This window comes from Aphis gossypii, chromosome 1, assembly GCF_020184175.1.
Source record: "Aphis gossypii isolate Hap1 chromosome 1, ASM2018417v2, whole genome shotgun sequence".
Classification (NCBI taxonomy): Eukaryota; Metazoa; Arthropoda; class Insecta; order Hemiptera; family Aphididae; genus Aphis; species Aphis gossypii.
In genome coordinates this window covers 44,321,717-44,334,142 of record NC_065530.1, presented here as the reverse complement: position 1 = coordinate 44,334,142, position 12,426 = coordinate 44,321,717, and the positions used below count along the sequence as shown (strand labels likewise).

General features: G+C 27.7%; 1 protein-coding gene and 1 long non-coding RNA gene across 2 annotated transcripts in view; one reads left to right on the top strand and one right to left on the bottom strand.

Annotated features, from left to right (window-relative positions):
• The window catches only part of LOC114125707 (dynein axonemal heavy chain 5), a 30,356-nt gene extending 26,049 nt beyond the window's left edge, over positions 1–4,307 (top strand). The window contains 3 exon segments of the mRNA XM_027989473.2: positions 79–291; positions 732–884; positions 3,732–4,307. Of these exon segments, the coding sequence (XP_027845274.2) occupies positions 79–291; positions 732–884; positions 3,732–4,118 (753 nt within the window). The 3' untranslated portion in view covers positions 4,119–4,307.
• A 2,964-nt stretch (positions 4,308–7,271) lies between these two features.
• LOC114125714 (uncharacterized) lies at positions 7,272–9,810 on the bottom strand. Its single transcript, XR_003592538.2, has 3 exons — positions 9,394–9,810; positions 8,450–8,711; positions 7,272–7,917 (listed from the first exon to the last, which is right to left on the bottom strand). It is a non-coding gene; the product is annotated as an uncharacterized LOC114125714 (long non-coding RNA).
• Positions 9,811–12,426: the final 2,616 nt, after the last annotated feature.

Genomic DNA, 12,426 nt, shown 5'->3' with positions numbered 1-12,426 from the left:
ATATAATACATTATTAGGATTATATTTGACAACAAAAATATTACTAAAATAATTGTGATCATCGTTTTTCGTCTGCAGGTAAAAGAATCTCTGCAAAGGATGGGTGCCCTATTACCCATGAACATATTCTTACGACAAGAAATCGACCGAATAAAAAAAGTAATCGGAATTGTACAAAAGACACTGTGCGATTTGAAATTGGCTATCGATGGTACAATTGTTATGAGCCAGGGACTAAGAGAAAGTTTGGATGCCATGTATGACGCCAGAATACCACAGAAATGGCAAAAAGTAATCTGAAGAAAAATTATAATAATAATATTATTAATATGATATCTACTTGAATATACTAATTCTATAACCACATTTTAAATACATGTTTATTATTTTATCATGAACTAGGAAATATGCCAATACATTTATCAGTGAATATAAGGCATTTTTAATGAATATTTTTTTCAATTTTTAGAATAAATACCTACTAATTATAAAAAAATACACATCACTGTAAAATTAATACATTCATCATTCCACTCAGAATCTTAAAATATAAAAGTATCTTCCTTCTTATAAATGTCTTAAATTTCCAACTTTTCGAAGTATAATCTAGTTCAGAATAAAATAGAATCAGTATATAATTAATAGGTTTAGTAAGCATGAGCTCTATAATATAATCTAACGAAAAATATTTTTTGTTTGTATCTATTATTATCTATATATATAATGCATAGGTGTCTTGGGAATCAGCTACTCTCGGATTTTGGTTTACTGAGTTACTGGAACGAGATAATCAGTTTAGAAAATGGATAAACAGTGGTCGACCAAATGTGTTCTGGATGACTGGTTTTTTTAACCCACAAGGATTTTTGACAGCCATGAGACAAGTAATATGTTATACCTACTATTTACGATACTACGATAGGTATTGGAGAATATCTATGCATATATAAATATAAATGATGTATTAATTATTGCAAAAGTATAGGATGACTGTTTAATAAAATGGTTAATATCTAACATAGGTATCTTTATAATATAATTTATATTATTAAAACGTGATACGATTTCTACAGTCAGTCATATATGAAGTCCTACATGACCGGTTAACATAATTATTTTTAAACTTTAATACTCTGTATGCAGATGAACCATCTAATGAGAAGAGTTCCTAAACAAAACTTTTTTGAAAATATTTAGTTTCCTGTGGAATTGCATAATAACGCGCGTTACTTGCCGTGTGCACACTGCAGTACTGCACACACACACACGTTCATAACCTCCATTTCTAAATCTATTGTTGAGAAGTTATTGTTGTCATCAGCATACTAGTTTTTCTAATAAAACTTATAAAACTCATAATAACACCGCAATATCTAAAGATAAATACTATTTCCCGGTTACTCAATTAATCATTTCGTGTACAGTGCACGAACAGAACTGAACAGTGGTTTTTAAAATTAACTGTTATTTTTTGTTGAATTAATTTTGTTTATTTTTTTATTTTAAATGGAATTTATATAAATATAATATAATATAATATTTAAACGTGAGGTGATTTCGTCGGAAAGTTGTATCTGAAGTCCTACCGATTCGATTTGCGTGATTTTTGTTTTACAATTTTAAATGCAAGTGTTTGATGTTTAAATAAACTATAGGTACCTATTTAATGAGAAAAGTTAAACAAAATCAATAATTATTTAAAAAGTTATTAGATACATTAGTTTTTTGTGTTGATTCGTAGAGACATGCCTAACCTGCTGTCAGTGGCGTATTTAAGGTTTTTCCGCAACATATTTAAATATACAATTTGTTATATTATAATTTTATAACCTAACCTAATAAAAGAAACATTTCTAATGAACATTAAATTAGTAACACGTAATATCTTTTTTTACAATTTCAAACTAATTATATTTAAAACTTTTAAAATTTTTTTTTTCAACCTAACCAGCTAACCTACTGGTTTGTACTGTGTTTCGTATGTGTATAATATAGTAGGTTCATGTAGATAGCTACTTAATTTTGAGTGAACGAAAAATCAGTTAAATTTGATTTCATCAAATGAAAAATACTTTTTGTAATTTTGTAAAAAAAAATCGTTAAAATTTGCCGCCCTCCAATGTCGCCGCTCTAGGCCCGGGCCTATAGGGCCTGTGCCTAAATACGCCACTGCCTGCTGAAGTGTTGCTGTGTCTCGTATACAATACTATACATGCTGGTGACGAACAGAGTAGATGACAAGCCAGTCAACGATCTTAAAACGTCGAGCCATATTTAACAGAAAATTGAATACCTTCAATAAAATCAATTTTTATTAATAAATAATTACAACAAATAAAAATAAAATATAAGTACACTTCTAATGATAATATATTAATTTAAATTTAAATAAAATTATTTTAAATGAGAAAATGCTCTAAAAATTTTAGAAGACATTTTGTCTATCATAAAGTTATCATTTATAAGTCTAAATCGAATGAATAGCCAAACTCTATGCTGCTTCATTTAGAAGATTAGTGGGGACAACATAATTTACAAAGTTAGCTATATTTCTTTTATTAAAGGATTGAAGATTGTATATTAATGTTAAGATTTTGAGTACCTAAATTCATTAATTGAGCATTTTATGTTCAGAATTTCATCTTCAAGAATACCTATTAAATTATGTTATTATCGGAATTATAGTTATCATATTGTTTAATAATATTACTACACGATGTTCAGACATTGATACTTGCATAGGTATTTACTATTTCATTTTGTGTTGAATCATTATTAGTAATTAATTATACTGTGTTGAAATTAAATGCTACTTCAAAAGATGGTTGTAAGCTTGGTATAAATCCAAAATTTAATTTTCGTCGAGTTTTGTCTTAAGAAATAGCCTTTAATATTTGTCTATCCGTTCCTTTTTTTTATTTCCTATCCAGAATAAAGTTTAAATTTTACTTGATATTTTATTATCAATTATAATCGATTATATCACCAATAAATTTACCCATTTTAAATTGTAGATACTAGATAGGTTACTAATTTAAATACCAAAGTTATTGAATTAATATAATATAGTTATATAATATTGATATTTCATTTTAATCTATTACAGTTAAATTTAATAATAAAGATGTTTCCACGCGTTTTATTTAATTTTTAATATATAAATTAATAATATTATATTATAAATTTATTAAAATGTTAAGTTACAAAATCTTATAATCATGACTTAAATCTAAAGAAAATAACAATTATTTTATACTTTTCCATCTCTATAACAATTTAATTTTAGTTGTTGCGTAATCTGATTAATTAACTCTCGCGCGCCCACATTCATGATTGGGTGAAATATTTATAGTGTTTTATCACTTTCCATTTCTGTTATTTCTAAGTACTAAAATTTAATGATGCTTTAAGTATTAGAACCATTCACTTTCATAATTATTTATACATATTTTTTCATAATAATTTTTCAGATATAGTTTTTTTTTTTATTATAACCCGTTAACGATTCAGCTACTAGCAAGTACTTACTTACCTATATTAAAAGTTGTAGTAGACAATAGTTACAAGTTCCACAATCATTATATGTTTAACTCAGATGTTATGTAAAATATGCTTCAACTTTTTTTCTAATAAACTGAAGTTAATTATTTCCATTTATTTGTCCACCTGTGCCTATAGTGCATTTGCAGTTTTACAATCCAGTGTAATACCTGCGCTTAATCGTTTTGTAGGAAGTTACGAGAGCACATCGGGGCTGGGCGTTGGATTCAGTAGTGCTTCAGAATCTGATAACGCGCCACAATAAAGAGGAACTGAGTGACTCGCCGCCGGAGGGCGTGTATGTATGCGGCATGTTCTTGGAGGGCGCCAGCTTGGACCGAAAGACGGGTAAATTGGTGGAAAGCAAGCCAAAGGTACTGTACGAACAGATGCCGGTGATATACGTATTCGCCATCAACACCACAGCAGGAAAAGATCCAAAACTATACGAGTGTCCAATCTATAGGAAACCGCAGAGAACGGATCTCAAATACGTGGGTTCAATAGATTTTGAGACAGACAACAATCCGAGGCATTGGACGTTAAGAGGCGTCGCCCTGTTGTGCGATATAAAATAAATAGTATAATTGATATTATAAAATATATAGTTGGTGTAACAGTATATTATACATTTATACGTATGGCGAAGTATTGCTGTAGAATTTGAATAGCTGTACTTCACAGCTGTATAGTCTCTTGATCACAGAAATGTTAAATACTAGGTATACATACTATACAATATAGATACTTATTAGTTATTATTATCATTTTATGTACTTCTATTCAATAACTGAAATCTAGAATTTTTAAACTCTCATCTTTATCATGCAACCGACCTAAATTAATACAATTTATTGCCGTAGAATTTTTAATTTTTTTTTGTCATTTACATATACCTACGTCTATATGTGATGCCGTGAAGGCATAAAAAAGGAAACCTATGCCACTATATTGCCACTGCTTATTTCAGATAGTTTCTATAAATTGTAATACATCTTATAAGATTTAATCATACAACAAACTGTTTAACATAATAGTGTAACAAAAGTTTTATTCAAGTACCTAAATTTATTTTTTTGTAAAGAACACATTGATAGAATATCTCTGTCCAATAAACAATCGTTATTAAGATTATAAGCTACTATAAGTGGCCAGTCTTTTAGATATAAAACGTGGAAATAGATTACACAATGTTTGAATGTTCCATCGCCTGTAGCCTCTACCCAAATTTTAAAATAAAGCAGAAGCGGTCGCAGGGGGGTGTTATGGGGGTTAAATCCCGCTCCGAAATAAATGGATGATTAATTTCAAACATACCTAGTTATTCTCACTTAAGAACCTTCAAAAAATTCTAATTTTTTCAAAATCCCCTCCTCTCCTCTTTGAATTTTTTTCCTACCTCCACCCCTGAGGTAAAGTAATGTTGTAATTTATTTCCTGCAATCAATAGATTTCTGAATAATCATCGATTTATGATTATCATGATTTTTATTTTGGTTTTACAGCTAGCCTTTTGAGTGCTAGCACCGCATATTATGTGCGTTCTGGTGAAAGCACTAGCCCAGTGCTAGCGTCGCATATATACGTTTTAGCTGTTATCAACCGAAAAATGAAACGATTGTTAATATCGTTTATACCTTAATGTAGATACATAAAATACGATTCCAATGAAATTTAAAAAAAATAAATCGGTTAAATATCAAAGATTTTATAGTAAACGCAAAAATCTCGTCTTATCATTGGTTATCAAAATGGATGAAAATGCAAATACAAACCGTATGGCGATAATCGTTAGCGGACCTTTGGGAACTAATGGACTATACATTTTAAATTAATTCTAACTTTTTAAGTTTTGGATAAAATTGTTTTTTTTTTGCAATTGTATTTTATTTTTCATTTTGAACTAACAAAAAATATCTGGTCATTAAAACATAAACCACCTTTTTCACCAACCATTTGAAATGATATCCTAGGCTGACAAATCATCTTCGTTCAGAATCGTTTTTCGTATACAATGATACATATCATTGGATTCAAATTAACACTCCTATAATATATAATAATGATCTATATGGCAGCTAATGTACAGCAGAGCGATACCCACTTAGGTTACCACTTTTTTTTATATATTCAATTTATTTTATAAGATAATAAATAAATTATACCATAAGTCTATAAGTAATTATTTAATGATATTTAATACAAATAAAACGATGAAATTAAAAATATAAACATAAGTAAAGAAGTGGTTTTTTCCTATATTTTAGTTCACTAAACTTTTGAATTAGATCTGAAAAATTAATTGTATTAGTTATTTCCCTTTCAGCAGATATATGAACCAGTGAATTTAATTTTTTTTGATAAATATTAAAAAATTTCAGTGCCACTTTAATAATTAATTATCAACAGAGGCCTGGGACCCCAAATAATATCGAAGCTCAATGCTGCAGCCCCCTTAGCTACACCCCCATAATTTGGGCTCTGATATGCACATAACTAAGCTATAATTTTTAGTTGGTTGAGTTCACTATCTTTAAAAACCACATCAGTTAAGTAAGGAAATTGGCATTCTTTTGTTTTCTCATTATGAATCCTAATTTGGTTTTTAGTAATACTTCAGCCGTTCTATTTTTTTTTTACACCAACATCAGTATAAATATATTTTTTTTAAATATAATTTATTAAACGTTCTTCATTTACCATATTATCTTGTAACATAGTTCTTACCTAAAACATACTTTAACTATTTTTCCAATAGTTTTTAAAATAGTCACGTTATCATCTTGTATCATTTTAAACGCTTTTGTCAAATATTTTTTTCTAAATTAAATTCCCAATCCATAGTTGGAACAGTGATCAATATTTTAACACTCTTAACTAATAAATAAGGGTCATTTAGTTCCATGTTCAATATGGTTCTACAAAAAAAAAAAAAAAATAATAATAATAATAATAATAACAATTAATTAAATAAGTATGCTCATACTTTGGAGTCTGCAATCAACACTGATTTTTAGTCGTTTGAAGATATATAAAGGGATTTGAAATTTTTAAAATATAGTGGTTTCTTTTTATAATTTTTGATGAAAAGTTTTAGCTTTGTTAAAAATCTTTAAATTTTAATATAAAGTGTTTTATAAGTTATTATAATAGAAATTAAATAATATTAACAAGCTAATTTTATAAGAAAATAGAGTGTTTACAAATTTGGATATTTTTACCAATTACCATAAAAAACTACTAGGTAATTGTTACATTTATCATTAAAAATCCTCTGATACAAAAAACATTTAGTTTAAATACTAAAATGTTACTGAAAAAAAAATTATATACTTGAAATAATAATACAAAAACAGATAAATTTATAATAGTATACCCATTTATATTGTACTATAAGATTTGTGGCAAAAAACATTTTCCAATTTCCAATACTTTTAATGGACTAATTCAGATTTACTCTCATGAAAAAATGCATAAGAAATAATTAAATTACTTATAAGCTTATGAATAAAAATTAATGAATTAAATAAACAAGTTATATTATATATAGTTAATTATTTAGGCTTAGGTACATCCAAGTTGGGTGAAGAGCAAAATACTTTTCATGATATTAAAAAATAAAATTGAGAAATCATTTTTTTTTTTCAAATTAAGCAAACGTTTAAAAACTTTATTTTTAAGTGCAATTTATGCATTATTATTGTTTAAAATAAATTTACAAGTAAAACACATGTTATCAATATTATATATATATTTTTTTAGCTTTAAATATCACAATTTAATAATAAAATGTTTATCTTTAAGGGGACAGAGGGTACCATGCATCATACTACAGTAACTACAGCACTAATAATAAATATTATCTATATAAGACTAATTATTATAAGATTTTCATTCATATTTCAATGACAAAGAGAACAATCGGCTGTCATAAAATATGCATTCTACCAGCTGCTGTAGGATGAGGTCTACCAGCGACCGGCCAGTTTTTAGTTTTTACACAGGCTGAAGTTTATCTTTAATAGACACAATTTAATCTTTTTCTTAGGTGAACACTTTATCTTTATGGCTGTATACTTTATGATTTTTGATAACAATATTTTGACATTTTCTTTTAGTTGTTAATTTGTGATTTTACTGAAAGACGTACAGTCAGTGAGCAGAATTTCTCACAGACCTTTAGACAAGTTATGATAGAATAATCTTCGGCTAGCTGTAAATTAGAAGTCATTACAGACTTTAATTCTTTTTTCCTTTTAGTTTCTGCAAAGAGTTATTTCCTGAGTTTAACTTTCATTGGAGCTCGATCTGTTAGAGATGCTGGAGTTGAAGTCGATACATCAGACATGGACATTGTCAAAAAGGCAGAAGATCTATCTTCAATAAAAATTAAATAGATATTATTAATATTATAATACAATAATAATATAATTTAAGATATTTAATAATCAGTCTAGTTAAGTATTTAAAATTTGGTTTAGAAATAGTTACAGTTATAAGTAAAACATGTATTGAATGCAGTGTTGAATCCAGACAATTTCTCTAGAGAGGGAGCTTACTTTTTTTTTTTTGGTGAATAGTTAGGTTGTAAAAACATTGATATAAATTATAAGCCATTAAGTACTGTAATCATATCAAGTATTGTGCATTTAATAAATAGGTACATTTTGTTGAAAGTTTCATTTGTCAGACCCCCCCCCCCCCAAGTATATCTGGATTCAACACTGATTAAATGTATTTAAACATCATAGAAAAGTATTCTTAATTTAGATTAAATAATTTAATACCCCAATAGCCATCCACTACAAAAATTCATTATAAATTTTAAAAATAATTTAATCTATTTTGATTCAAACCTAATATTTTAATTAAAATAGTTCATAAATTATTTTACAAAAAACATAAGTACCGGGTGTTGAACATGACTGCAAGCAATCTTCCACTGTCTCATAGTCATCATTGGCAACATTTTCAACAGCCTGTTTCTTTAGTGTACTTTAAAATAATGTCGGTATAGCATCAGGTTTAAGATGATTCTGTTGTTTATTTCGAAACATACAATTTTCAAAACACATTGAACACAACCAATAATTTTTTTTCAAAATTGATGCATCAATTTCTTTGAGATGTGACAATCCATAGTTGTCAATCCAAACTTCACATCTATACAACTAAGAATAATTTCATATTTATATTTATTGAAAATACATTTTATAAATCATTAGGTAATAGCACGTATCTATATTTTCATCATTTTTTAGGAGAGCATTTTAAACTACATTGTACATTACTTATATGATCAGTGGCGTATATTCTATAATTTATTGGTGGGAGGGGGGGGGGGTCAAATTTTAAAAACCTTATCTGGGTGACACAAATTGCAATTAAGAGAATGCAGTGATACTCCACACCAAAGTAACCCAACTAACACTGTCTTAGATTTTAGTCTACATCTTATCCACATATTTAAATTATTAGAAAACCAGTAATAAAATATTTATTTAACATTAAGTAATTTTTTTTTTGTTTTGGGGAGAGGGTTGAACCTCAACCCCCCCCCCCTCCCCCGTTAATACGCCACTGCATAATATGATGATACGTGATATCAGTATATCACTCATTTTAGTTTTGGAAAGTAATTAATTTTTTGGTTAATGTCATAGATAAATAGATAATAAAGATCTTTATTCTTTATTATCTATGGTTAATGTGGATATTATGAATAAAAGAAAGCACAAGAAGATTAACATACATAATAACATAACCTAATGTTAATTTATCCAAAAACGTAGTTACGCTTTATTACGGTTTACCTAACGAAATGCTAAATAAATTAATATACAAATTACTTACCTAGAAGGATCCTCCTTAAGAAAAGAAAAGTGACTTATTAATGACGGATCTACTTCCAAACTTATACTGTTTTTTATAGAACATTTGACTATTTTACGTCTAGTAGTTAAAAAGTAGTACATTTTTATTGAAAAATTATTAATTAAAACTATGGCAAGTGACAACTACGAGTTAAAGTGTAAAAGCAGAACTCACAACAACGGTAAAGAGAACACAATATATTAACGTGTGTGGTGTGTGAAGCATAGACAAGTATTGAAATTTGAAGTATTCCAATTCAATAGATATTAGATAGGCAACCGCAATGTAATTAATCGGGACGTTGAAAACAATGCGCGCCCAGTGGCTGGTGAACGAAACTTCGAACTCCTCTGTCCCCTTCATCCTTATCTCATTTCAGCGTCGCCGCTTGTATATTACAACTTACTCTATTGCGTATAATATAATTCACAATTAAAGATATACGTATATCTTAGATAAATGTATAATATCTTTAATCGTGTTTATAACTTTACGACTTTAGTACGACTTTTCAGTGAGTTTTAATCGTGTTTGTGGTTGCATTGCATACCTACATATCCGAGAAAGAGCGCGAAAAATGTTTTGAATAAAATGTCCATTCGATCTGACGTACATTCTCAGACCAAAAAAACAATTTTTAATGTGTACAATTTTTAAAAAAAAATAGCAAATGACAGAAATAACCACATTGTAGCTACATTTTTTCGAAAATGTTACCTATAATTTATTTATGATTTTTGGTTGTTGGTTTTTATAATAAATAAATTGTAGTAGAACATTTAAACTTAGAATAATTGAAGTTAAACCTATTAGTACAAATTAGATCAAATTTGGTATCCAAAACCATCCTCAAAATTCAAAATAGAAACATTTTATCAACTATTTATCGAGTACACATTTATATAACAACAAAAACCACCAAACGCTATAAAATAAATACATTCATCGCTCTATCTTGAGTCTAAAATTTAAAATCAGTATTATTTTTTATGTTACCAGTATTGCAAAATAAAACGGATCGTGTGTGGCCCGGCGCATACTAGTTGCCTCCCAAAATATACGAATTGTCTTCCGTTCTTATCGTAAATAAAAAGGTTAATTTACACAAATGTGAAGTTAGGTGACTATTTTTCTGACTATTAATGATAAGAAACCCCGTATACTGGGTTGCGTTTCAATGTAAAATAAAAGCAAAACGTTTATAACCTTTATTTAACGTACACAAACCACGAGATGGCGCAATGATAATGATTTTAGAGTTAAAGCCCTTAAACATCACATAGTAAACAGGCCAAGATCCCAAGTGACTATTTTTCGTGAGGCCGCGGTATGAGTTGTAACGTTTATTCTCCCCGATTATTCGAACGTACGGTATCTGTTCACTGTTCATTTGTAAACAAATACGAGTAGGGATCCGTTAGATTGAATCCTAGAGCCCGGATTCATATTCTCTAAAAATGTCAGAAATATGCACTATAAAATATGCATTTATGCTCTTATTTTGTAAAAATATACTCTACAAAATAAAAACAATGCAAAAAAAAAATCGATTAAACAAAAGTTTTTATTTTCATTATTTTTAAAATGTTTACATAAAATTATATTGTATTTATATGATTCATTTTTTGTAGTATTTTTGATTTTTGGCATTTTAAACATAAATAAATTAAATCGAATGAAAATTACACGTATGAGGTTATGTGTTAAATCTTAAATCATTGTAAATAAAAATCAATTCTAAGCTAAGAAGACGGTTGGTAAGGATCTATTTATTTTCTTAAAGAATAGATAGTTTTTTTTGTATAATCATCAACTATACTAATAGGTAGTCATTACACAATGAAATTTTCAAAGTATTTAGATTAATTTTAAGCTATGTATTCCACGAACCTATAAGTAATTATTACACTATTATACAGTACATACTAATATTGACTTATAACTTATAAGTTATAAGCTACAATAGGTATATAATATTATGTATAATACCTACCTATTTAATAAAGATACTAAAATTTTTATACTTTTATACTTTTTATAATTAGTTAACAATATAATACATGTGTTTTTTAAGCAATATTTAGTATTCACTGATTTCACCGTATTACTTTCAGAAAAGTAAAATACTTATTCCAATATAAATTTAGCCAATTCAGGTATAATAATGTTGTAGCGTATGATCAATCATCTATACTTTATGACTAGCAGGTAGGTATATAGTATATACTTATGCATTCCATATTTACTACCTTTTATACAGCAGACTGCAGAGTGAATTACTAATTTTTTATAAGTAATTCATTTTTAACTCATTAAAATCTCAACCGCAAAAATATAATACATATCTACTTGTCAAACAAAATATTTGGATTCATATTATAATGTACTTATGGCGCATATCCCATTATTTTAATGCATTTGCAAAAATCCGTCAATCCGTAAACTTTTCAATCCTTTAATCTTGGGCTTCATAATTGTAAGTGAACCTATTAATGAGATAAAGTCTCGTCGATGCCATCAACTCAGTAAGAAAAAAAAGTTTCTAGAAGCCGTTAAAAACTTATACAACATTCCAATTTATATTTTTCAAGCCGTCAATGGAGTTTTAATATTCAAACCAAAAACTTCATTAACGGTAATGGCCTATTGAGGTAATTATATATATCGAGGGGGTGGTTATATAGCTCTTAGAACTTAGCTAAAGTCGTTATCTAGAGTTTTATTGTCGATTGGAAAATTCGAAAGAGGGAAAAAATACGATCAATAAATTTACACTGGACATGTCTTTAATGGTGTGTTTTGTTTTAGTTTTGTTAACATTTTATGCATCATTGCATCAAATAAATACACGCATAGTAGAATTAACAGAAACCTCCTAATAAGCAAGTTTTAGTAGATTTTAATAATTTTACTATTAATTTTTCTTCTAATTTATAATTATTATAATAAGAGTTATTGGATAATAGATAGTAAAAATTGTGTATCTGCAGTATCATATACAACGTTGTTTAT